General features: G+C 41.9%; 1 protein-coding gene across 1 annotated transcript in view; it reads left to right on the forward strand.

Annotated features, from left to right (window-relative positions):
- Positions 1–7222: 7222 nt before the first annotated feature.
- LOC105936814 (insulin receptor b) overlaps positions 7223–27216 on the forward strand; it is a gene marked incomplete at its 5' end in the record, with an annotated part of 29560 nt that continues 9566 nt past the window's right edge. The window contains 12 exon segments of the mRNA XM_036133888.1: positions 7223–7418; positions 8747–8865; positions 17757–17896; positions 18024–18168; positions 18268–18482; positions 19955–20081; positions 21110–21360; positions 23678–23845; positions 23934–24132; positions 26398–26536; positions 26749–26902; positions 27024–27172. Of these exon segments, the coding sequence (XP_035989781.1) occupies positions 7223–7418; positions 8747–8865; positions 17757–17896; positions 18024–18168; positions 18268–18482; positions 19955–20081; positions 21110–21360; positions 23678–23845; positions 23934–24132; positions 26398–26536; positions 26749–26902; positions 27024–27172 (2002 nt within the window).

Below are 27216 nucleotides of genomic sequence, written 5' to 3' on the forward strand. Positions count from 1 at the left end.
TTGCCGTGTGGGGCTGCCTGTGATTGGGCCGCTTGCTTCTCCACTTTCCGTCCTCGGCAGAGAGCGCAGCCAAGGTTCTTTACTGCCGCGGTCAAATGAAAGTAAACACAACACACCTTTGATCGGGCTTTGCGTTAAAGCCCTTCTGGAACAGACTCTGCTGTGTGTGTTTTGTAGGGGAAAAGGTGAGCAAATTATGAAATGACACACTGAGGTTTAACACGCGTGTTTGTTGCTTGGCTTAAGGAAAGATAGCCTATCCGGGATGCTACGGCAGCCGCCTCCTGCGGTCGCTGGTGAAGTGCAACTTCCTGCATCCATCCATACGTCCGTCTCTCGCTCCCTAACCCTGCCAGCCTGCATAAAAACAAACAAGGCGTTGTATGAATGAAAGTGGGAGGGGCTGAGTGGCCTAGAAAGGCAAGGAGATAGAGCAGCAGATAGTGGCGCAGGGCAGGGAGAGTCGGCGGTGGAGAAGAGGAGGAGGAGGAGGAGGAGGAGGAGGGGATGAATGAACAAGCGAGCTGACGGGAGCATGTTTGGCACAGCAGCTAGCTTGTGTAGCCGGATGCAAGCGTGAGCAGAATTGAGAGTAATCCTGCAGCAGCAGTGGCGTTATTAGGGCCTGGGCTGGTATGATAACCTTAAAGCAGAAACGCCACCAGCTTCACAGTGTTGCAGTAATGAGATTACAGCTCTGGTATCTGGTTAAATGAAAAACAGCCCCCCCCCTCCACTGTACTAAACCCAAACAATAGGAAAGCCCTCAGCATAAAAATAAAAACATCACTTGATTTGTTTTATAGACTAGCAACTTAAATACGGCTAGAACTATTACCACTAATATAAGTGTTCAAACTATCCTAGACAGGGTTTCAATGCTTCTGTGGTGGTGGGATAACCACGATCTCAGGGTGTTAACACTAACATTTAAAATGAATATACTGCCTGATCTAACTGTTTTTTGATGTATAAAAGACAGAAACAGGTAGCACACTGTTGCTGCTGCAATATCAAATCTCGGTGTCGGTGTGTTGCTGTGTCGTGCTTGCAAAGGACTGCTTGGATGTGCAGCATACACTGCAAAAATGGAACTAGAAATAAGTAAAATATTCTTTAAAATGAATGTATTTGTCCTTGATTTCAGCAGGTAAATTAGATGATTTGCCAATAGAATAAGTTTTTTGCACTTAAAATAGGAACAATTCATCTTCATCATCTTATTTCAAGTGCAGGATAATTATCTTATTTTAGGGGTCAAAATACTCATTCCATTGGCAGATAATCTTATTTGCCTGCTCAAATCAATGATAAATACACTAATTTTAAGAACATTTTACTTATTTTTAGATCTGTTTTTGCAGTGTACGGTAGGATCTTAGACTTCAGGACTCTGGCGCTTGCGAATTCTGCATGGCAGTAATGTTTTTTGCCTTGTTGGCTGGACTTTTGCTGACCTCGACGGGCGCGTTTGATGGATGTTGTTAGTGACTGCGTGGCTAAAGCTCACAGAGCGTGGTCAAGACATTGCATCGAATGGCATACCAGGTCATAAGGCTTCAACGTTTACAAAACATTTCATTTCTATCTGATTTACTGTCTTACCGTTTATACAGTTTACGGTTGTTTTAATGAGATGCCAGAGAAAGTGATGGAGTGACGCTGTGTAGAGCATAGAGTAATGCATGCCGTATTGCTGCCCCTCCCCTACCTGTTGCTGCACAGTGCTGACAAATCTGACTGGACATGCATGTCATAATGTAGAACCACCATAAATGTTTAATTTTAACATCCATTGATCCAAATCATCATCATCATCATCATCATCATCATCTTATTATTATTATTATTATTATTATTATTATTATTATTATTATTATTATTAATATTATTAATAATATTATTAATAATATTGGAATAATCAATGATATTTTAGCAGCTACGTGAATTATTGTGCTTTTTTATATTTATTGAAATGTATAGAAATAAAGTAATATTAAAAACTATTATTTAAATAAATGACTGCATCAATATTGATGCTTTAAAATTGTGCTATTTTGATCATACTGTGAGAATCTCATTCTGACCCGTGCCTCCATACCGCTCACTTATTATCCTAACCCAAACATCAATGTGCACTAACCCTATCCTCTAAAACTAAATCTTATTTATAAGGTAAGAAGTCCCCATAGGTAAAGAAGAAAAAAAGCTGGCGTCTGCTCAGATTTAGGTCTCGTTCATGTGATTGTAAAAACCTGCCCACGTTCTGGAGGACTCTCGCCTCCCCAGTGGGCTCAGTGGGGAGGTGTTCCACTTTGCAGCGCTTTTTTTCCTCTTTGAATCACGCAGCTGTGTCCTGTAACATGATGTGACAAAACATGTTACTCATCAAGTCCAGTAAAACGGCCAGTTCCTAGTTGTTTATCTGCGCCCACTTCTTCACACTCACTTATATTTCCCATATTTTAAGTTTAAAAAAAGTATAAATAAAAATACAGAATTCAACGATTTGAATTTTAATTGGATCGAATCATTCATTTCTATTCAGTTTGATCCAATTTAAAAGTCAGTTCACAGCAAACAGCAAGGCACTTTACATGATTTTATCTGTCCTTAATGTATATATACACAAACCAGCATCTTGTGTGTATTTATTTAGCTATCTTATTTTCATTTTTTTTTTGTGCCTTACTCCTGCTGTTACTCCGCTACAGCAGAGACTGGATTCATCTGTCTGCATTTCTTGCTGCGTTTAAAAAAAGTTTAAACGCAGCAAGAAATGCAGACAGATGAATCCAGTCTCCAAGCAGTTTTAAGTTAAAAAAAAAAACAACAACTTATAAATAAAAATAACAAATTCACAGCTTTGAATTTTAATTGGATCGAATCATTCATTTCTATTCAGTTTGATCCAATTTTAAAGTCAGTTCACAGCAAACGACAAGGCACTTTACATGCACAGATCAGTGCTTTTATCTGTCCTTAATGTATATATACACAAACCAGCATCTTGTGTGTATTTATTTATTTATTTAGCTATCTTATTTTAATTTTTTTGTGCCTTCCTCCTGGTGTTACTCCTAAAGCAGAGACTGGATTCATCTGTCTGCATTTCTTGCCCCCCCCCATCTGCCCCAGCAGGACCAGGGTTAAACCTGGGCGGCTCTCCCCTCCCAACATGGAAGAGGCCGCTAAACAGTTGCCTTCCCCAGCCAGCAAACACATTGGCTGAGGCCGAGGGTGGATCTGGTGGCTGGAGCGGATCTCTGGCACGGATCCTGGATCTGGGGCCAGGCCAGGAAGGCACCTCCCCTGCGCCGCTGTTACACCCCGCCTCCTCCGCACACAAACAGCCCAGAGAGGCGGAGGGAGGGAGGCCGAGGCGTTTTTTTTGTTCCCTGTGTGTCGGAGACGGCTGTGTGCTCTGGTGGGTTCACAGCTCGTAGTAAAGGAATAGCAGAGGAGCGACCTCTGCATGAACTACCCCAAAGGCTGAATACGGTGTTTATTTTTCTCCCCAGCAGTGGTAATTTCCCTTCTCCTCATCTTTGCTCCTCTTTACCCTTGTTATCCCACCAATTATCTGCCTGCAACAGCCCCGTTTGCTTCTTTACTCAGGCACTACAGTGGGCAGCCTTCCAATGCAGAAAGCGGGGTCCTAACCACATCTTGCACTGTAAAAACGGATCTAAAAACAAGTAAAATGTTCTTTAAAAATTAGTGTTTTTGTCCTAGATTTGAGCAGGTAAATAATATTATCTGCCAATGGAATGAGTATTTTGACTCCTAAAATAAGATAATTAGACATCCTGCACTTGAAATAAGATGATAGCGATGAGTTGTTCCTGTTTTTAGTGCGAAAGTCTTCTTCCATTGGCAGATAATCTTATTTAACTGCTCAAAATCAAGAACAGATACACTCATTTTAAGAAAATATCACTTATTTTTAGCTCCGTTTTTGCAGTGTGCAATGAAAGATCATGCGAGGTCCTCACAAACAGTGGCCCCCACTGCTATTTTCATCCCTTCATCATTTTTCTTCAACTCTAAAAGCATTTTATTTCAGTGTAAACTTCATGTGTGACTTTCTTAATAGCTATTCTTTCCTGCTGCTCGAACCGCAGGTCTGCTTTGCGCCGCGACACGTTCTGGTTCTGCTGTTACGTGATATCAAAGCTGGCGGCATCATGTGAGAGACGGTGATTAACGCACCGTCAAGTTCAGCTGAAGATCAAACCTGAACAAAATGTTTTTCTGGTTTTCCTCAAGGTCGCGTCACCCCCACACCCACGGGGGTTTATTTACATGTAGGGGGGGAAAATTAATAATTGTGCTTTAAGGTATCTAGAGGTCTGCTAGGATATTGCTCCCTGACAATGTCAGAGTAACATTCACTAATCTATGTTGCCTGGTAAAAGTATCCAGTGTATAGCGCCGATATAAAGCCGCAAGACATGGAGGTCCGACTAAGCTGACAGGACTCCACTATAGTGTCAGACGGCCGGCATTAAACTCGACTTAAACTACAGCATAAGCTGTTGTTAATGCTGGGAAAATGCAAAATAGATAAATAAATAAAACGACAATGTTCACCTGCACTCCTGACTGTTACTATTGTAACAACTGTTCACATGCATCCTGCACTACTAACTATGACTGAATATTGATTTGCACTGCTGACTGTTTATTCACAGTACCAATTGTTTACATATACATTTGCAATACCGTACTTTACTGTAATATGCAATTACCTTCCACTCCACTTTAATTTAAATAGCTTCTGTCCAAACTTTTATACATTTTATAGTAATAGCTACCTGTATATCATGCTCAGAATTCTGCCTATAGTAATAGCCATCTGTACATATATTCATAGTACATGTAAACTCTGTTATAATAATCATCTGTATATTATGTTATTGTACATATGTACAAAACTCTATTCATAGTAATATCCACCTCTATATTATATTCGGCACATATTCAGCTGTAAATTTAGTTCACAATACTAGTTATCTATATATTATACTCATAGGACAAATCTATCAGTAAAATTCTGTCTATAATAGTATAAATCTTTATATTTATTCAGTAATAACCCATGTCTTGTACTTATGGAACCATTGTTTATCCTGCACTTGCTGCAATTGCACTTCTGGTTAGACCTAAACTGCATTTCGTTGCCTTGTAATGTACCTGTGTAATGACAATAAAGTTGAATCTAATCTAATCTAAACAATAACAAAAATTTATATAAAAAACGGTTTGTGCCGCAGTCCTTTAGGACATGGTTGACTTTTTTTTTTTCTCCTTTGTAAGCCGTTCGTTAATATTTGTTGCAAAGTTTTAATCTGTAGAAACCTGGACTACCTCGGAGGTATTCCTCGGTCAGTTTTCTCGTGGGCGTTGTCTCGTTCGTCTTCATGTCAGACGACAGGTTGGCTACCAAACATGCAGGAAGGTGGGGTCGGTGCATTGTTTCACGGAAACGTTGCGCTGTTACTATGCAGCTCTATATGCTGCTGGATGTTTGCAGGCGCTTCACGCAGCAAAGGCCAATAGATTACAGAACAGTTGTACGGTATGTTTGAATTAAAAGACAAAAAAAAAACAAAAAAACAAAGCGCCTTGTGCAAAATGTGCACTTGGGAACACGGCAGGTTATACTTGGTCTGTCAGTTCTCACACAAGTGCAGCGTGTGTGCGTCCTTGCCTAAAGTTGTGAGTAGCTGTTGCTATGCACAGTGGGATTTGTAGTGAGATACACGTGAGTGCTGTGTAACCAAAAAGCAGCCAGCAGTAATAGAAATGTTGAAAGGCTGCATAGAATTGCATCTCGGGTCTGCGGTCCTAAAGCTTGACTTGTGTGGGATAAATATCCGTGCATTCTGCCAATTTGGCCGTTACTGGAAAAAAAAAAAGCCATTGTTAAAGGACAATCCACATGAGCGAGCGTATGTACGAAGGTGTTTTGTTTAGATCAGAGCAGAACTAAACTTTCTGGCCTACAGGAAAAATGATGACGGAAAACTAACAATTGCATTTCCCCCTGAGCACATCGTCCCCCGTGGTACAACACAGCCCAGCAGTGTGGAGTGGATGGGATGAAAGGTGGAGATAAACATGCAATTCTAGTAGGAAACCTTTTGTAGGCAGCAAAAGACTTAAGACTGGGGCTGAGATGATCGTCCCAACCCAACGATGGCTTTAAACATCCAGAGCTCCAGTGGAATGGTTCAGATCAAAGCACAATTTCTTATTAGAATGGTCTAGTCAAAGTCCAGACCCAGGTCTGTCTTCTTCTTTTTCTTGCATGCAAAGCTTTTAGAGGTTTACCTCCGAAGACCACCATCTGTAATTAGTGTGACAGGTGGCTCTACAAGGACTCAGGAGTACAAATGCATGCCACAGTTTCATATTATCTTTAAAAAAAAAAAAAAAAAAAACATGCATTGTATTTCAAAGTTATGGTCAAATATATGTGCATATGTGTGTAGGCAGTTTGTTTTTGTGTTTGATTTAAAAAAAAATCTAGACTGTTTTCTCCCAGAGGAGACGGATCCACTGCAAACGTCAGACCTGGCTGCCAATTTTACAGTTTAGCCTCTCCGACAGATTTCACTTTGGTGAAATGAAAGCTGACGTGAGTCAGCAACGCTCAATCCTCAGGCTCCCAGCCGCTCAGGTTGTTTCCATGGCGGCGCCGCAGTCTGCCGCTGTTGACTATCGAACGTAAACTGTGGTCACTAAATCTCTCCGCGCGGATGTCAAAGCGCCGGCGTTGTTTGTGTTGTCGGATCTTTGGAAGCAGCCGCAGCTTTTCCGTCGTTGCGTTTGCTCTCCGACTGGTGCCAGTTGTCCAGTTGTGAGGTGCTGTGTTAACGTGCACCCCAATAAACCATCCGTGGCGTTTTTACATATTAATAACACTTAACTTTATCACTGAAGTCCTGTTTAGATTCTGTTAGTTTAGGTTAGATATGGGCTAATGAGAGCTTTCATTGGAGCTCAGCATCCCTCCCTGCAGCAATAAGATTTGTGGCCTCCCTGAGAAGTGAGCCTTAAACAGCGTTTGGGTATTTGTGCATAAATATAAAATATGCATCCGTTTCTCCCGCAGTCTGCTCAAGCTACAATAAAAAAAAAAAAAGATGTAGGTCTATCAGTGTGGCTTGATATTAACCGACTTCTTCCTCTTGTTCTGCTTTTCCTCAGCATGCGACTGTAAACACGGCGCGTGCAACCACCAGGGAAAGTGCTGCCACGACCAGTGCCTGGGTGGCTGCTCGGAGCTGGGGAACGCCTCCAGCTGTGTGGCCTGCAGGAACCTCCAGCATGGAAACGTCTGCGTGGACAAATGCCCTCCTGGATATTACGTCTTCCAAGGCTGGCGCTGCGTCAGCTTCTCCTTCTGCCAGGTTTGTGAGTCGTTGAAATTTCTAAAAACCAGGCTAGGCTAGAGCCATCGTTTCGTTTTCTATCTTTTTTTTTTTTTTTTTTCTTTGTAGGACTTCTGATGGAAATAGTCTTGGTTTCAGCATAGAATGACTTAAATTTGAAAAACGTTGAAAAACGATGTTTCTGTATACCAGCCAGGTGGTGTTGAATTTTACATGGTGGCAGTTTTGCTTCATTAAACTCTAAAAAAAATTGTATACAAATACCGTTGTGTAAAAAAAGAAGAAGAAGAAAAAATGGAGGGATGAAACCAACCATCCATTTCAGGGGAACAAGATTTTCAGCTTTTCAATTATCTGCAATATTTTGGGGAAAACTGTCTTTTTTTCCAGAAATTTTTTTCCAGAGATCAGAATTAGTTTATATTCAGTGTAGATAAGATAAGATTTATTGATCTCACATTGGAGAAATTCACATGTCACATCGGCTCAGTAATCAGTAGTCATAGGAAAGAGGAGTCAAGTAGGACGTGAGGTATTGTGACACAGCACCCACGTTTCTTCCCACTAAAGGCAGATAACTTCAGGTTATGGGGTTGAGAATGTTTCTAAGCACTCTGGTTAAACCTTTAGTTTGGTGCACGCGCCTGACTGTGGAAGTGAGAGCAAACAGCAGCACATTTCTTTTCCAGAGATAATAAAAGAGATATTTCTCTAAAGTAATGCCTATAATTAAAGGGATGTTCCCATTTTTTCCAAATGAGTGTAGATGACAGAAGTGGCTTGAATTGAGAAAGGGTCAGCCATTACCCTTTCTAACAAAGGAAGGATTCCTGGATCAATGTTTGCTTCATTTGATTTTGTGTCTCTGCTCTGTCTTCTCTAACCCCCAGTCGGTCGAGGCAGATGACCGTTCACACTGAGCCTGGTTCTGCCGGAGGTTTTTCCTTCCCGCTAACGGGGAGTTTTCTTCTCCACTGTCGCTTCATGCATGCTCAGTATGAGGGATTGCTGCAAAGTTATGGACAATGCAGACGACTGTCAACTGTAGCTATACGCTCTTTCAGGAGGAGTGAATGATGCTTGTCAAGATTCAACGCAATCTGCTGGGTTTCCTTAGATGGGACACCTTTTGACCAATCTGTCAAGAGGATTTGATTGATTTTGACTTTGTACATTTATATAAATAAAATTGAATTGAACTGATCTGAGACATTTGATGTTTGTCCAGTTTTTGATCTTCCAGGTACGGTGTTCTTCTGACGTGTTTTGGCTTGTTGCACTCTTTAGAGAGTCTGCTGTCTGCTCAGTTCACACAGTCGTTTTTTTTGTCGTCGTTTTACGTGCAGGACCTTCACAACCAGTGTAAGAAATCGAAGGATCTGGATCCCAACTGTCATGAGTACGTCATCCACAACGGGGCCTGCATTCAGGAGTGTCCTTCCGGATACAGCAGCAACTCCACTACGTAAGTTCGGGTCACCGGTAACACGCATACAAACACGGCTTAAACGCCACCATCAACACCAGCAAAACAAATGTGCGGTGGTTAGTGGACACAATAATGTCAAATGTGCAAGGGCACTGTCTACTGTATGAGTAAAGGTTGTTGATTCTCTTTTTTGAGATTTTAATCATTCGTTTCTCTAATTGTTTGTTCTCTCCCACATCCGTAAAGCTAATTATTCAAGTTATTAATCTGTAAAATAAAAAGGGTGAAAGGCCAGCGTCGCGCTAATGATGTAGTAAACAACTATCTGCGAGTTGAGTTGCAACTAACTTGCCGTCCTCGGTTGCCTTAAAATGCGGCGTGCATCAGAGAAAATGACTCACAGCGTTCACATTCCAGCAAAAAATGTCTGTTTTATGAGTCACAAAATAAGCAGCATACCATTTCACTTGAAACACTGTACCGTTGGACTGGGAGCACCCAATATGGAGTTTCTAGTCGTAACTTTATAGCCCAGCAAGATCTGCTACAAATAAGCCTCTTTTGTTCTCACAGGTTTTGCTTTCGCTGGTCACAAATGGTAATTAAGTCAGAATCCTGGTTCAGTTATGTGCAATTAGGGTTATTTTTGATCTCTTTTTTGAAACATGCGATGAAACAAATTGCCAAGACATGAAAATCAATTTAGAATAGAAGGAAGCTAGACGTAAAGGGTCCATAAACTGTAAGAAGAAATAAAACAGGTCCACAAAACTGAACGAGCACGTTAAAAGTTGACACCACCACTTACTGAGTAAAATACATAAGCATTTAAATCTACACTAAATAAAAGTGTGTTTTTTTTTCCAAATGGGTACATTTCCAGCTTCTCTTTAAAACTAGTTGCGAAGCAATACGTTTTCAGGTGAATTACAAATCTTACCATTCAAATCTCTGTAAAACATGAAGAAACCTGCATCTTTAGACCAGTGCCTCCTTTTGACCTAATGAGCCATGTTGCCTATATTTAATTGGAAATAGTTTTCCATTGAATTAAAATATTACAGAAGAATTAAGGCCCCTTTTTGGCAAAGTGTATTTAGACTCCACTAACATTACACTGATATTGTAAAGCCTACGCGTCACAAATACGTTGATCTGTTTCTCTGCCAAATTTTCTGTCAGAGTGGTCCTGATTTTCGTTTCTTTTCTTTTTGAGGAATTGCACAGGCGTCTGAATGCTATTTTAACCACTAGTCAGTGTTATACAAAGGGTTAAAGACTTGGTCTTGGTCATAGATGATGCCGAGGATCCTTAGAGTGAGGTAAAGCTGTCAAAAAGAATTATGTGGGTAGCTAGTGAATTATGGAGCGTTTTACACAAGAACAATGACCAAGATTATTGTTCTCGGTGTGTTAATACTCCTTGTACTCCTTGTTTGGAGATTAGATTTTTTCATAACTTTAACAATGTTTATATGATTTATGCTGTAAAAACAATTTAGAATAGGAGGAAGCTATATTACTGTTACTATTACTATTACAATAAAAAATGGACTGAAGTTGCAAATGTCTATATATATTATCTTCTGCATTTATTTATGCCAGTGACTCCCATTCTAAGTGTGGAGAATAAAATATTTTTAATTGCTGAAGTTGGCCCGTAAGGGGTTAGAAATCCATAAAATGCATGAACATTTGTTATATATGGTGAAAACGGGAATTAATGAGATTCATCGGGAAAACAAAATGCTCAGAGATGATGCCAATATTCTTTACTTGACGGTAGAGTACAGCTGTTCAAAGCAAATAAATGATTTGCCGCAAAATCATGGAGCTCTTTAGGACTGAGGATAATAAGCTCTGCTTTGTCGGAGCTCTGGAATAAAAAAAAATGTCATCCAGTAGGTCAATCAACTGATCAGAGCTTCATTGATAAAAAAAAACTTGCTGTTAACAGCACAGCTGTGGAAACTGCTGCGACTTGAATTGTGAAAGGGAAGAATAAAACTGGACTTAGACCAGGACCTTGCAGAACACCAGAAATGACTGGAAAATGTGGACACATGAACGCGCCAAAGATCAGATGAAGTATCTATGATGTAAAAACAGAACCTGCGATCCAGATTAGATGTTCAGATCTAATAACACGCTGTGGTCGACGGTGTTTAGTGCAGCAGAGCTAGCATGGACACGTTGTCTGATGTAATTATAAACACAATATCTCTACTGTGAAGGGGCTCAAAATGCTAACTGGACCATTTCTATTTCAATTACTTTTTTTTTTTTTAAAGATTCAACGACATTTATTTATTTGGCTGATATTAAAGGACAATAATCTGCCGGCTGCTGTCTATAAATGTTCTTGTATCTTTGTCTGGAGATCATATCCGTTCAACTAGCCTATTTATACCAGAGTTTTTCATGAATTCAATGCTACTTATACACATGGCGTCATGTTTACCTGAGGAAAGGATACTTGTGCTGTAAAACTGAATTAGCTTTAATAGTCTGTCAATGAGCTGTTTATTTAGTCCGATTGGGTGTTTCACAAGCTTGTTTCACATGACGAGATTTATTATGGGGATTTGGAGGTTCGGTTTAAGGGATCATAAACACATTTTCCTCCAGCAGCAAGGATTTTCTAGGCGTTTAAGGTGGCTGGAGTCGAATATGTCAGAGAGGCAGAGCATGGAAGCAATGATTCCTGCTAAAGAGTCACAAAGTGAGGCCCTTACTTTTGCTGCAAAGTGTCACTAATGCAAAAAAGCGGCCTCAACATCTGTCACACCTGGTCCTTTTCAGCACGCGCTTTCGGCCGCCTGCCAACAATCAAGAGCGCGACCTCTTTTGGCATTCTCACTCGTCGTGAAGGAGCACAGAGGAAAATCACCGGCGCACTTATTTAGCCTCGGCGGCTCTTGCTAAACCAGGCAGATGCGTGTTAGTTTTGAAGCCAAGTATGTGTTTTGGAAACCACTCCTGTTTACACGCTCGCTAAACGCATACGCGAGGCTTGAGCAACAAGTACAACATACTTTCCGGCAGGAGGAATGAAATATTCATGTGACTAAATCATTAATGGGCGCTATCGCTGGAGGCGACAGTCGCATCAACTGAAGATCAATGCAAAAAAAAGACGGGGTTAGGTTTTTGCTGCTCAAAACTTATTTGTCTGCAACACTTGAAGACACACCGGATGACGTGTGTTGATGCCGTTCATATATTTTACTAGTTTGCGCTGATTTCCTTTTGGAATACATATTGGATTATATTTTTAGGCTTAAATCTGCCAAACTTACCTTTTGTAACAATCTAAATATGGATTTAACTGACCCAACGTATGGGTGTAGTGACTATTGCTCATGCACTTAGGAAGCTGACCTCTGTGTCTTTAAAACAGAGATCACACACAAGACACCCGGTATAAACACATGACCAGAGCTGCAGGAGCAGCGTCTGACGAGCATTTGCTTAGGTGAGGAAAGTGTATTGCTCAACAGCACGTCAGCTATCAGGGGGGAAATTAGGGAGAGTTCACCCTGCCTCACATTTTCTCATGGCATCATAGAAGTTTGTGCTTGTTTTAATATATATACAGCATTAAGGAATCTCACTGGACCCGTAGATGTCAGCAGACCCAGGAAGGCCTTTATTCTGGAAACGTACTGGACGGCTGTTTTACCAGACGTTAAGGGAACTGAAAATGTTTTAATCTTAATGCAGAACGACCCCCTAGCTTTCTTGTATGCTTTGGTTCAGCTGACCTCTCACTTGGTGTTGTTAACAGTTTGTCTTTCCTGCATTAAGCTGGAGGAAATTCTTACCTTGACTAAGAGATTTTTGTGGAGTCAAGATGCAAGGAACCATCATTTGGTGGCTGCGTTTGGATGAGTATACTGTACGCATGGTGAGAAATGCCGTAGTAGTCAATAATCTGAACTAGGAGGAGTATATAGATATTATATGGATATCATCCGAGAACTGAGCTTTCATATCTGTAATTGCTCAGCTGCAAAATGTAATCTCAGTGTAAACACTATCAGAATGTTATTAAATGTGTCGAACGCAACACTCAGATCCAGTGAAACCACGTGAAGTGGGTCAAAATGTCTTTTCTTACCAAAAACACTATTTATAAGTGGATGAGATGAGCATTCTGAGCATTAAATGTTGGTTGACTTATGGTTTGCGTATCTCAACACCAACACAGAATATCCAAGCAAAGTCTAAACAAGCTAAAACTCTTTTAATGAAATCTAAAATGCAGGGTTTTTTTTAGCCTCTGTTGATTACTAACTGGTTTAAAATTTGGCTTATTTTTTTCTCCAATCAAAATCTAATCTATTGAACGGAATACACATTACATGTAACCCATTCTCACCGTACCCTTTGTCACCAGGCTTTTCCCTCATTAAAACCTTTTTTTATGAAACTCTTCATAATTCTATTTTAAAAATAAAACGAGGAATACATCTGAGCACTTAAAGGGAGATCTAAAACGCAATACCATTATTGGTCTGCGTTCACAATGCAAGACAGAGATCAAAATGAACCAGCTAGTCCGTTAAAACAGCTCCTACTCTTCTGCCTGCAGAGCGCGTGGCGGTAATGAGAACTGGGCTCTGGACGAGACTTTTCTGTCTTTTTACACGTCCATCCTGCTCTGGGAACACGTTTGACGGTGTTGTGACGGCGCAGCGTTTGAACCAGTGCTATAGCTCATTTTTAGTACCGCTTGCTGGATCGGAAACTAACCCTCTAAGGGTGCCTGAAACCTTTCCACAGCAGAGAGAGCGCGTCTGCGTGCAGCTATCATGTAATAAACAAGACTTTTCCATCAGGACCCTGTTGCAACATCATGGCCTCTAGTGTGTTTTGGTTAAAGTGAGAACGAATGTCGTCCCGGTGCCGTCGCCTGTGAATAATCAGCGCTGTGACGGCGGCCTGCGTGTCTTCCTTAGGGCCTCGTTCAAAAGCCAAACAGGCTCACACTAATGCGCCCTGATATGATCACTTCTCCATCCATTTATTTATTCTTTCCATCCATTTATTCTTTTCATCCACCTGTCTTTCACTGTGATCTTTTAAATTGTTAGAGGTTCAGTAGTGGAAGGACCATTCTTGGTCGGGTCCTGAAAACGATGGGTTTTGTTCATTAAACGTGTCATAACCTTGTTCATTTTACCGTCCCTCATTACAGCCGTTACTGTAACATTACTCAAGTTATTAAGGATCAAAAGACAGTCAATATATCTACTTCATAGGTTATACATTTGGGGTTTAGGTGTTCCAGGTTGAATGTTTTTTATGTTCTTTAATTCATCATACCTAGTTATTACCCTCCAAAACCGTTTCCTTTCTGTCACGTGATTAAATTAACCACATTTGTTTTGCTCTTAAAGCATCTGCCTCTGTCTTCTATGCGAAAGGAGTTTGCTCATCTTTTCTTCTTTTTTTTTTTCTTCTTTTTTTTTTTTTTGTTTTTTGGACAACGTGACAGCGAGCACACACTCTCACATTTGGTGTGGTTCTGTCTGGGTTGGGCCGAAACCAAAAACCCGAGCGTCAGCTGCAGGCCTCCGCTCTCGATGGTTCCAACAGACCCCGGAGTCCGAGTCACAGGGTTCAGATATAAACGCTGTCCCTTTAAGAGCCGCCCTCGGAGCCCCGGCCTGTCTGCCTGTGTGTCTGTGTTTTCGGTACAACAGCCCAAAACATTCTCCCTTTTCTGCGCTGCAACTAGAGCGTTACGCCGGAGAGGCGGCATACGTTTTCTTTTTTTTCCTGTGTGGGAGACGGATAAAGACGACACATCCTTGATTTTTTTATTTTTTTATTTTTTTTAATATATATATTACTCACTGTGTTTCCACTCGCTCAAAATCACAATGAGCTGGTCTTTGATTGGTAGGAACTTTTGTAAGAGTTTGATAAGTTGCAGACAAAGATCATCAGGGATGAAAATGGGAGGTTTTCATGTCTTTGTGAGGACAGCATAGCAGCCTGAGGGAGAAAGTCAGGGAATGGTCCTGGAGGGGGGATTTATAATACGAGTAGTGTAAACAGAGTTTAAAGCACGAAGAGATTGCAAACAGTAGTATCTGCATAGCTTACGTGTTTCCCCCCCGATGAACAACAGCTTCCTTTGTAAGCTTAGTTCCCCATGTGCTTTAAAAAAGGTGACTGCATCCACTGCCTGCTTTAACTGTACTCATCTTGAACCTTTTAAGGCTGCCGGCCATCATCTTCTACTAAATCCTTAAATGGGGGTCGTCCCCCGTTGACGAAAGTCAGTTTTTCTGCTTCTTTTGCTGTTTTGGGGTAAAATGAATGAAGATACAGTCCCAGAAAACCAGCTTTCATTTCTCCAATGATATCACCCTAGGCGTTGTTTTATGTATATAAATTTATATCAATAAACCTTTATTCTATCTGTTAATAGAGCTAGGAACAGTCACAAATTAAAATAATTCAAACCTGGATTGTTGTACAGTAACTCCAAACACTTTAAAGCCGACTCTCTGATTTGCGAAACGTTTGTTTATGTAAAGCAAACGTATTTTTGTGAAGTCTTGCAGAGGAAACGCACCCTTCGTCATCCAGCTGTGTTTACACTGTCATTGCATATTTGTTAAATAATGATCTCATCTTGATTTAAACAACAATTTCTCGAAATGATAAATTCACAGATCGGTTTCTCTTCCGGCCGCTTGGTTTGTATTTTAGGATTTCTTAGACTTTCGATCGCAACCTATTTTGTTTTTTTCGCAAAGGATTAATTATGATGTTTCTGAGTGATATATTCGGCTCAAAGCCCTGGTGCTTTGAAAAGTGTCGGCACTAAATGGGATAAAAAGATGGATTAAGCTCTTTAGAAATCTTTCGAGGGGATTTTGAAGGACGCAGCGCTGGTTTGTGAATGAAGCATCGGGTCTCCCCGTTTAGACGGGCCTTTTGTGAATGGCTTTCCTAAAAGGCGCCACCAAGGCCCCTTTGGGCTGTGAATTCCTGCCTGTGTGCCGCGCGGCTTCGTGCAGAAACGCACGCTTTGCCGGGAGAGGACGTCACCGAGCGAACAGAGACAAAAAGCAACAGGCGAGAGCCCCTTTGGGAGCTGCGGCCGTGTTGTTTGGGTTTGTCTGTGATTATGCTCCCTTTGATCGTTCGCGTCGGTTCTCCTCGGAGCAAATAAACATCAAGGAGGCGCAGATGTGAACGGGAGCGAGCATAAACTGAGTTTACGGGCTCATTATGGGAATTATCTGATTGCTTGAGAGAAGCATTCACTTCTGAGTCGTGATCCGCTTTTTGCAACCGGCAGGCGGGAGAGTAAAAGACGTCCTGCAGTTGGATCCAGAGATCCAGATTTTATTTTATTTCCCCCCCCCCCCCCCCCCCCCCCCCAGTGTCCTGTCTAGCAATGTCGCAATAAGAATTGATGTCTTAATGCCAAATAGAGCTCGACAGATTTTGCTTTCACAAGTGGAGCAATCAGCTTTTGCATACACTGCAAAAACAGAACTAAAAATAAGTATTTTTTCTTGAAAGTAGTGTATTTGTACTTTATTTGAGCAGGTAAATAAGAACATTTGCCAATTGATAACATTTTTGCACTTAGAATAGGAACAATTCATCTCCATCAACTTATTTCAAGTGCAGTATATCTAATTATCTTATTTTAGGGGTAAAAATACTCTTTCCATTGGCAGATAGTCTTATTTACCTGCTCAAATCAGGGGCAAATACACTAATTTCAGGAACATTTTACTTATTTTTAGTTCTGTTTTTGCAGTGTAGTGCTCCGCTTGATTTATGCATGTAAAAAGTTTTATTGTGGTTCCTGCAGGGAGAATTTCAAATTGTGTGGACACTACAATGAGAAAGTAGGAGAGTAAAGGAAGAACAAGAAGAGAAAAAAAAAGAAAGAGAGGAGGTGAAAGAAAGAAGAGATAAAAGGGAAAGAATGATAAAACTCAGATTTTAATGCGTTTTACTGGGATTTTATGTGCTAGATTAGAGCAAAATATCCGCCGTGATTGTGAAAAGGATGCACGTTTTTTTTTCATTTAAAAGAAAAAAACATGTTCCGTGCATTAAAATCCATCACACCATTATTCTGACACCCCTAACTAGAATCAGAACCTTCTCGGCTTTTTGTTGCAGCCCAAACGAAGGCGCTCGTCACACAAAGAGCTTTTTTCCAGAACGATTTTGGAAAATAATCTAATTGCGATTTTTTTCTTCTTAAAATTGCGATTTAATACAATTTTTTTTCCCAATTTGATTTATCATGTCTTTTTAAACATATACAAACAACAAATAATTTTGTTTCCTCGCCGTGCGGATTAGTTGCTAAAAGACCCACAGCATCTAAACTCAGAGCAGAAATGATTGTGTTCTGCCTACAATATATTTCAACCAAAATTGCAATTTTGACTTTTCTCTGCATCAACCACAAGCAACAAAAATGACCTCTAAAAAAGATGTTTGTAAAGAAGGACTATTTAAAACAAGAACTTTTAATGTTTCTATTAATCAGAATATTATTCAAGAGAACAGCTTTTAGTTGATTTGTACATCAATCCTTGTTGGACATAAAGTGCAACCAACAAGCAAGTCTATGTATTAAACTGATTGACCTGTACTTAATGCTATGTATGATTATATAAACTCTAAAACAAGTAATAAAGTTAGATTATCTCACTGCTGCAACTGTCTTCCCTTCCATGTGGAGGCAAACCCACTTTAAACATTTTACCGACACCTAATGGACGCGTCTGATTCCCTAATTGTTACAGAGACAAAAATTGCAGACTCTGCGATTTGGAAATTTGGGTTTTTTTAAATCGCGATTATATTGAAAATGCGATTAATTGTTCAGCTCTAGTCACACGCGGCTCTAATCTCCGTCTCTTGTGTCTGTTCAGGTTGACGTGCGAACCGTGCGCGGGCCCCTGTCCCAAAGCGTGCCAGGGAAACAAGACGATTGACTCTGTAACTTCAGCCCAGGCCCTCAGAGGATGCACAGTCATCGAGGGCAACATGGTCATCAAGATTCGAGGAGGGAGTAAGTAGCCGTTACCCCCCCCCCCCCCCCCCCCCCCCCGCCGCCGGGCCTGCTGGGTCGGCTCCACGTACCGTTGTCCTCCGGTCTGTGTGCCTGGCTGCATCTTGACCTGTCCCTTTGGTTGCAGCGAACATAGCGGCCGAGCTGGAGGCTAGCCTGGGACAGATCGAGGTCATCAAAGGTTACCTGAGCGTGCGCAGAGCCTACGCCTTGGTCTCCCTCTCCTTCCTGCGAAAGCTGCGCGTCATTAAGGGGGAGCAGTTTGAGGGAGAGTAAGCGCTCCTCCGTCCGCCTCCCGTCTCAGCTTCATTTCCGTTACGCTGCGGTTAACCACCTCGCCGCTCTGCTCTGCTCTGCGTTTCTCCCATCAGCCACTACGCCTTCTACGCGCTGGACAACCAGAACCTCCGGCAGCTGTGGGATTGGTCCAAGCACAACCTGACGATCGAGCGAGGTCGCATGTTCTTCCACTTCAACCCCAAGCTCTGCATGACCGAAATCAAGAAGCTGGAGGAGGTGACGGGAACCAAGGAGCGCAACCAGAACAACGACATCTCTGTTCGCACCAACGGAGACCAAGCATCCTGTAAGATCCTCGTGTGTCCCCTGAGCATTCACCTCCGTAATGTCGCCGCTTTTCGTGAAGGGTGAAAGGCGAAGGTTGTGGAAAATTGGGTTAAACAAGAGAAGTTACATTGAAGTTTAAACATTTCATGATGATGGGGATCCAGTCCAGAAGCTAAAGCTTGGACAACAGAGCTGGGTTTCTCTCACCAAGAGATTCGTTTTGCTAACGGGAAACTTTTATTTCCTGCAGAACCAGATGACAGAAGACTCTTACAGCCTTGTAACTACATGTACCCCTCTTAGAGCTTTTTTTACATTTTATCATATTACAATCAGAAAGACACAGTTTTCAGCTCTTAACAGGTTTCACAAATAGCTTTAGATCTGGACTTTGACTGGGCCATTCTAAAAAGAGAATAATTTGAGCCATTATGGCTCTGCACTGCAAAAACAGACTTTACTAAACTAAAAATAAGTTAAAATTTTCCTGAAATGAGTGTATTTGTACTTTATTTGAGTAGGTAAATAAGATAATCTGCCAATGGAATAAGATTTTTGCACTTAAAATAGAAAGAACTCATCTCCATCAACTTATTTCAAGTGCAGCACATCTAATTATTTTATTTTAGGGGTAAAATGACTCTTTCTATTGGCAGATAATCTTATTTAGCTGCTCAAATCAAGGACAAATACACAAATTTCAAGAAAATATTACTTTTTTTTGGTTCTGTTTTTGCAGTGTGGCTGTATGCTTAGAGTACTTCACCGGCTGAAAAATGAACCGCTGGCTCGATCTCAAGTCTTTACCTCGAATAGATTTTCCTCCAGGATGGTCTTGTTTTAAGCTCCATCCATCTTTCAGTAAATTTATAATCATCTTCCCTGCCCCTGCGGAGGAAAGGCAGCCCACAACATGACAGACCCACCACCGTGTTTCACTTTGAGGATAATATGTATAAATGCATATTATGTGCATTTTGGATGTTGGCCCAAAAGTGACATTTTTTTCCCCATGTTGTTGCCTCTCCTTTATGGCTGTAGACTTGGATATTGAAAGGGTTGGAAATTATTTTACAACCCTGCCCTAAAGGTCTCTACAACTGTGTCCCGGACGTCTCTGCCGCGTTCCTTGGTCTTCATGGTGCTGTCTGTTCATTACTGTTCTCTAACAAACCTCTAGATTTACACATAGGCTGGAATTTGGATGCAATGGATTTTATTTAGGGGAATCAGAGGAAAGGGGGTTGGGTTAAAATGGATGCCACTTTGTTGAAAGTATGAAATGTTGATGTTGAAAGCCATTTAACCTTTTTTCTCCCCCCTTACGAATACACAAAGGTCAGTCAAGGCTGCATGATATACGTTTAGGTTTGGACGTTTTATGCGATAGAATTGAAAAAAATACAAAAAGCTTGTCTCCTTCTTATGAAACATGAATTACTTCCAGGTCGTCTGTTTACGTGCCGATCCCTGCCTCCTCTTGTCTACTAGGTGATATGAAGGTGCTGAACTTCACCCAGATCAAGGTCAAGTCGAACATGATCATTCTGAAGTGGGAGGCGTTTTGGCCGTCGGACTACAGAGACCTGCTGGGATTCATGGTTCTCTACAAAGAGGCGTAAGTGGGAGTTATTTATTTTAATCTATAATCACAATTATATTAAACAGTTGATCAGTGCCTTCCACGTAGTTCAACAGGAAACGTTACCCAGCAGCTCCAGCTCAAGAGAATAAAAACGGCTAATCCGGTCCTTTTTTAATTGTGTAACTAATGACAAACGACAACACGAGTCTTTATTCATGTGAAAAATTATTAAAATGATAAAACCACAAAAGGCATTAAAGAATATGACCTGTGCAATTACTTAAAGGTATACTATGCAACCGGGGTTGATTTTCCAGCGAGGCTCCCCCCAGAGGGCGAAAGTAAAAGTGCACTGTCATAAAGATGCTCAGCTGTTCTTGTTTCTCCGTGAAGCTAGGCGCGGTTGTTTTGAGCTTAGCAGACAGGCGAACGCAACGAAAAGTCGAAAAAACGGCAGTACAAACAATGACTAACACAGTGAAGGTATGAACATCAAGCTTCCCGCAGCGCTATCTTGGCGAGGCGTCTGCCACGGCCGCCAGAAAAGTCGCCAGAAAAGTAAATAAATAAATAATAATAATAATAAAAAACTCAATATGCTTGCATGTTTATTTGACGTTAACACGCGGTTCTTTGTTGTTGCTTTCGCGCGTGCATATAGTGAATGGCAGGGCAAAAACACATGGAGTTCTCGCCGTAAAGCAAGACCGACTCTCGCTGTCTTGCACGAGACTTCTGAGCCTGTGTGTGCGGGCCGTGGGCTCTTGCAATTGCAAGTGCGGTATTTCCCCCACAGACCACCATGGCGGCCGAGAAAACCTTTGTTCGACCTGAAATTACTCATTTAATCATCCAAAACGGTATGGAGCACATTAATTAACTGAAAAATGTTGCATAGTATGCCTTTAAAGCGCAGTAAATAACCTTCACAGGACCTTGTCTGCCTATTGCACATGTATTTTTTTTTACTACAGGTGTTGCTACAGTTACAGTTTTCTGTCACTTTATCAATCTGCAGTTGTTGATTTATTTATTTTTTTGTTTCTCTACATCAAACGCAGCCCGTACAGGAACGTGACAGAGTTCGACGGGCAGGACGCGTGCGGCTCAAACAGCTGGGTGATCGCCGACGTTGACCCGCCGCCTCGTCCCACGGACAATAAGAAGGCGGAGGAGCCGGGTTACCTGGTCAAGGGCCTGAAACCCTGGACCCAGTACGCCATCATGGTGAGAACCCAGCTGTCTGCGTCTGACGAGCATCAGGTTCATGGAGCCAAGACGGACATCATTTATGTCCGCACAAACGCCTCAAGTAAGTAAAACGTACCCTAATGCTGATTTAAGTTCTGTGGACTGTTTAGATGGCTCTTAAATATGATTGTGTTATCGGTTAGGAGTGTAACAATACATCGATCCGTGTCGATATATCGCTTAAACGATTAACGATCCAATTACATCGATTCAAAATCAAAATATCGATCCATATCGTAATTTTTTAAGATACACCTTTATATTGAAATTCAGGCGTGAGACTATACTGAACAGGTGGGCTATTATTATTATATAGATATCTATGTAAATAATAGTGTTAGATGGGCCGATATCATCATGTCGATCGCATCAATCGTTAATCGTAAATATTGTATCGTCATCCAAACAAATCGAGATGATATCGTATCGTGATTCACACCCTGTTATAGGGCTGGGCGATATGGATTAAAAAATAAATCTCCGATTTTATCATACCAAATCCGATTAATCGATTTTTTTCCTCCTTTTTGTTTCATAAAAAGAAATTAAAGAAATTATTTTAAAACCTTGCTTTTTATGTCAAGCATTTCATCAGGGAGTTGACCTGAATTCAAAGTGCAACTAAAAACAAGCTGTGAAACATGCTTGTAAAACAAGATGGCAGCCGTGCCATTATAAACAATGAAAATGTAACAAAACATTTGCTGCTAGTGGTACACATTGAGCTAAGAACAGGCTTCACTGCACTTGTGAACTTCAAACTAAGTTAAAAAAAAAAAAGTAAATAAGTAAATGAAGTACCTCGTATTATGGTAAAAAAAAAAAGTTTCCACTTAACAATATTTTGACAATAATTTTGCCTAAACATATATTCAGCATCACATGCTGTTCTCTTCATGGAAACCCAATGAGTGTATTGGCAAAATAAAATCCAGATTTTCCAAAAATGAAATCCTAAAGAATTGTAAATTCGAATTAATCGATTAAATCGATTTATCGCCCAGCCCTACCCTATTATCCAGAGCTTGTAGAGAGAACCACTGGACTTTAAAACTTATTTTAAAGTTTTGACGAGTGTTTCATGTTCAAATCTGTTGCAAACATACGGTGGCAGAATGTGTGATGTGATGTTAGTGTGTGCTAAGTTTAAGCAACAGTAGAGGATCGTTTTCTGCGGGTTTTGTTTAGGCACAGGGAAAAGAGGAAAATTTATCAACAAGGCATATCAAAACAGAGAGAACTAGGGTTAGCCATGACACTTCGGCAAACTCCTCCCGACGCGGAACAGTTTGTAGCGACTCGTGCCGCATCCGATAGTTCTTTAGAAATAAACCATGTTAGAATTTTAAATAATATTATAAAGTGTACAGTTTATATAAAGAACTGCTTCTTTACCCTCAAATAAAATAAAATGCTGCTTTTGTTTTTCCAAAAAATGTTTTTTTATTAGCTTTACGAAAACGGTTAGTAGTTGACGTTATTGATGTTTGGGGGTATTTAATAGATGAGACCGTTCAGTAAAATGTTTGATCGTTTTTATCCGGTTTTATTTTCCTTCTCTTCTGTGTACGTCATAAAAACAACGTCATTTTTGCTGGGGTTGTTTATTCAGCGTTAGGGACAAAGTATGCTTCAAGTTTTGTTTTTTATATTTAAATTCTGCTTCACACCAACTTAATCGTGATTTTGCTGTAAAAGAAACAAAGAAAAAAAAATCACACTGCAAAAACTGAACTAGAAATAAGTAAAATATTCTTTAAAAGGAATGTATTTGTCCTTGATTTGAGCAGGTAAATAAGATGATTTGCCAATGGAATAAGATGTTTGCACTTAAAATAGGAACAATTCATCTTCATCATCTTATTTCAAGTGCAGGATGTCTAAATATCTTATTTTAGGGGCCAAAATACTCATTCCATTGGCAAATAGTCTTATTTACCTGCTCAAATCAAGGATAAATACACTAATTTTAAGAACATTTTACTTATTTTTAGATCCGTTTTTGCAGTGCACCCTCCATTGGCTTCAAACTTTCCCCTCCTAATAATAGTTCACAGCATGTTGTGCGTGTTTAAACCTGGAACTGCATGCATGCAGGGTTACTTAGTTGCATTCTTCTCTCTGCCTTCGTTTCTGGCAGAGCAGCAACAGTGTAACCCCCCCAGTGCTTAATGCGGTCACGCTAACAAATCATGGAGCATATTTTAGATTAAACATGTCTGTCATATGAATTGAGAATATCTCTGAGCTGCATAATCCAGACATCAGTCTTACTTTTGCTGTTTTTACTGGAACTGTGTGCATCCTTGCAGGTCTAGCAAACAGTGGCTCAACGATTTACACATTTTGCTCTAAATATCATCTTGTACCTCTTTCAGGGCCTTCTGAGCCTCTGGACCCCTTCTCCTCCTCGAACTCCTCGTCTCAGATCATCCTGAAGTGGAAGCCTCCCACCAGTCCCAACGGCAACATCACCCACTACAGAATCATCTACCAAAAGCAGGCGGAGGACAGTGACCTCTACAAGTTCGACTACTGCCACCAAGGTCTGTAAAAAAACCGAAGGCGCTGGCTGTTTCCCACACCTGTGTCCTAAGATCTGCTACTGACCCCACGCCGCTCTGTGCTGCCCAGGAATGAAGCTGCCGTCCCGCACCCCGACCCACCTGGACAGCGAGGACGAGCACAAGTGGAACCAGACGGAGGAGCTGAACCCAGGGGGCCGGTGCTGCACCTGCCCACAGACCAAGCTCGAGTTAGAGAAGCAGCAGAAGGAGATAGCGTACCGCAAGACCTTTGAGGATTACCTCCATAATGTGGTCTTTGAGAGCAGGTGAGCCAAGTTACCTCTGAACACGGCTTTGATCGTTTGGTCAGACCGGCAGCAGCGCTGTTCTCCTGAATTTATTCTTCTTCACTTTTCTCATCTACATCGACTTCCTTACCTACACAGTTTTAAAGCTTATATATTGCAACTCGGGTCTGACTTTTTCCACAGTCCAGCTTTCTTTCAATCCTTTTAATCTACCACTGGTGTGCTCATTCGCCTACTTCTACACTTGAAAAACTGAGTTTTTAAGTATATAGTGTAAGATACCACAAAAAGTCAGTGCACTGAAAGTGACAAGACCCGGATGACCCCCTAAAACAACGGTCACAAAATGCGTGATTTGAACATGGACCTAATCGCACTACACGGACGCCATCTTGACTACAAAGCGGAAAGGGAGGGCTAGGACTTCGGGACGATGTTCCCATTTTGAAAATAATGGCTGACAATTCAGAAGGACGCCGGAGTGCGACACAATGTGGTAAACGACTCCTCTCCTCTTCCATTAGCCCTTTTCCTCTGTCTTGCCTGCTCTGACATGGGCTTTTCGTCTGTTGTCTCCTCGACTGTGGCTTCCAGCCATGATAACTGCAGAAAGTAAAAATCGCACACTGAATGCGCCAGAGCACACGACGCATCAACCTTTCACTGCGGGGCGAGGTAGCATTCTCGCCGTTAAAGCAAGACCGTACTCTCCGCGATGCACACGAAGTTTCCTGGGGTGGGCCCTGTGGTGTGCGGGCCGAGGGACGTCCTGCAATTGCAAGTGGCGGTATATTCCTCTACAGACGCACCAGGGCGGCGCGAGAAAAACCTTTGTTCGACCTGAAATGATTAATTTAATCATTCAAAACGGTATGGAACACATTAATTAACTGAAAAATGTTGCATAGTATGCCTTTAAAGCTAGAATCTGAGACTTTTTTCCACAGACCCAGCTTTCTTTCACCTCATTTTAATATACAATGATTCAGATTCAACAAACAGCTCACATCGTCCCGTCTGTGTTTACTGTCTTTCTGTTGGACGCTTGTCTTTGTGCGGTGCCGTGATTTATTGGGGGAAATGGGGGGGGGGGGGGGGGGGGGGGGGGGGTTTAAGGTGGGAAGTGCTGAGTGCCTGGACTCCGCTGACCCTTCTCCCTGAAACACATACACACGCTATGCCAAGGGAGTCATTACTGTGCCCATTATCATTCGTGCCAGTCAGAAGTGCAATCATGCATGCCGCCATTCGGAAACACACGAGCACTCATGGCTCCGGATGGTCCGAGCTCTCTGTGCAAACAACAATCCTCGTGCTCTCCAAGTCCGTCGGCCAGAGGGAGACGACGGTGTTTTTCTTCCACCTGAGTGAAAATCTACTCAGCAGGACCTAAGCTTCAGCAAGGCGACCGCGGCTCTGATACAAAGACACGAATTAAGTCATTTTTTTGTAAGTGAAATAAGTTTCTTTGTGCTGATGGCAGTGATAGGACCCTCCACATTTATTGGCACCTCTGGTAGAAATAAAGCCTTAAAGGGCCTATATTACATGCAAAATATTGATTTTTGAGCCATTAGCAGTGTCATGATGCAATGTGCTTCATCAACATCATACCCAAAGTGGGGTTTTGATTCATGCTTGTCTGATCAACCCTCGTGAATTCAGCTCTACGTAGAGCGGTCATCACCTGGCCCCTTCAGGAAGCTCCTACCTTCACCGCGCCGCCCCATGCGTAGCAAACAACACGCCCAGCAAGCGGTAATGTGAGGCAGAGCGTGATCCTTCTGCTCCAAGATGAGACGAAGTGGCTCTTTTAGCGCCTGATCTGCACTGTGACAGAAACTGCTCTTCTTTTCAGCTCTAGAAAATGTGTTTTTGGCCGTGAGAGGCTTCTGACCTCCTAAATAAGAGCCTGATCATCAGAGGTGGTTGCATTTTATTTTTGGGAACACGCTGGCTTGTGGTTGTCACTTCCCCGGCCTGTACCAAAGGGGATAGTGGAGTTTTGGAAAATCCTGCAATCACCATAATCAGGAAATGCAACTGGAGTATTTGTGCTTTTGAAGTCATGATGTCGGACTGATTCCTGCAAAAAGGTTCTGCGAGCTCAAGGGGGTCATTGAGTCGCTCTACAGACCCGCTCCTTCTGCCATCTGCTGAACATACGTCAACCTGGATGGATCTCTTGTGAATTACACTAGACGATTTAAACACATCTTAACGTGCAGGATTCAGCCTGATTGCCTTTGCTTTGTGTAACGTCTCCTTGCCGTGTTTTCCCAGGCAAAGCCGTCCGCGACGCTCGGTGGACAACCCCGAGCCCACCGAGTCCACCCTCTTCTACTCCACCATGTCCAGCATGCGGTTCGGCTTCACCACGACCTCGTCCGAGGAGGACAACGAGAAGGAAGAGAGATCCGAGGTCTCACGCGCCATTTCTGTCTTATGGGTGAAATCTGAGCGTTTCAATGGGAATTTGGACGAATCGGGAAACATGTTGATGACCAAAATTGACGGGGGGAGGGAACTCTTTTTGTATTAGCTAAATAATGAGCTATACCAATTAATTTTTTTTATTCTGTATATTAAATTGCATCACTGTTGAGCTAATTCTTTCTCTGTTTCTCTGCTCAGGTGGTGGTAGATGTGTTTGGAAAGGAGTCAACAGTCATATCCAACCTGCACCACTTCACCAGCTATAAGATACAGATCATAGCCTGCAACCATCCCACGGACAGCCTTCGCTGCAGCTTGCCTACCTATGTCAGTGCCCGGACCATGCCGGAGCGTAAGGACACCCTGAGACGCACGCCTATAGCTCTGCTCGCTGAATTAGAGAGCGAATGGTTACGTTGTGGTGGGAGATAAAATCAGAGTCGCTCTGAGGTGCCGTGTTTATTTTTGTCCAGAAAAAGCAGATGACATCCCGGGCCAAGTGACCCATGAGATCGTGGACACCGAGCCTCCCCATGTGGTTGTCCGATGGAACGAGCCTCCCTCGCCCAATGGCCTCATCATCCTTTATGAGGTGTACTACCAGAAGGTCGGGGACGCCGAGGTAAACATGCGCCGCTGACAACGGGTCACTGACACGGTTCTCAC

Source organism: Fundulus heteroclitus, unplaced genomic scaffold, assembly GCF_011125445.2.
Source record: "Fundulus heteroclitus isolate FHET01 unplaced genomic scaffold, MU-UCD_Fhet_4.1 scaffold_691, whole genome shotgun sequence".
Classification (NCBI taxonomy): domain Eukaryota; kingdom Metazoa; phylum Chordata; class Actinopteri; order Cyprinodontiformes; family Fundulidae; genus Fundulus; species Fundulus heteroclitus.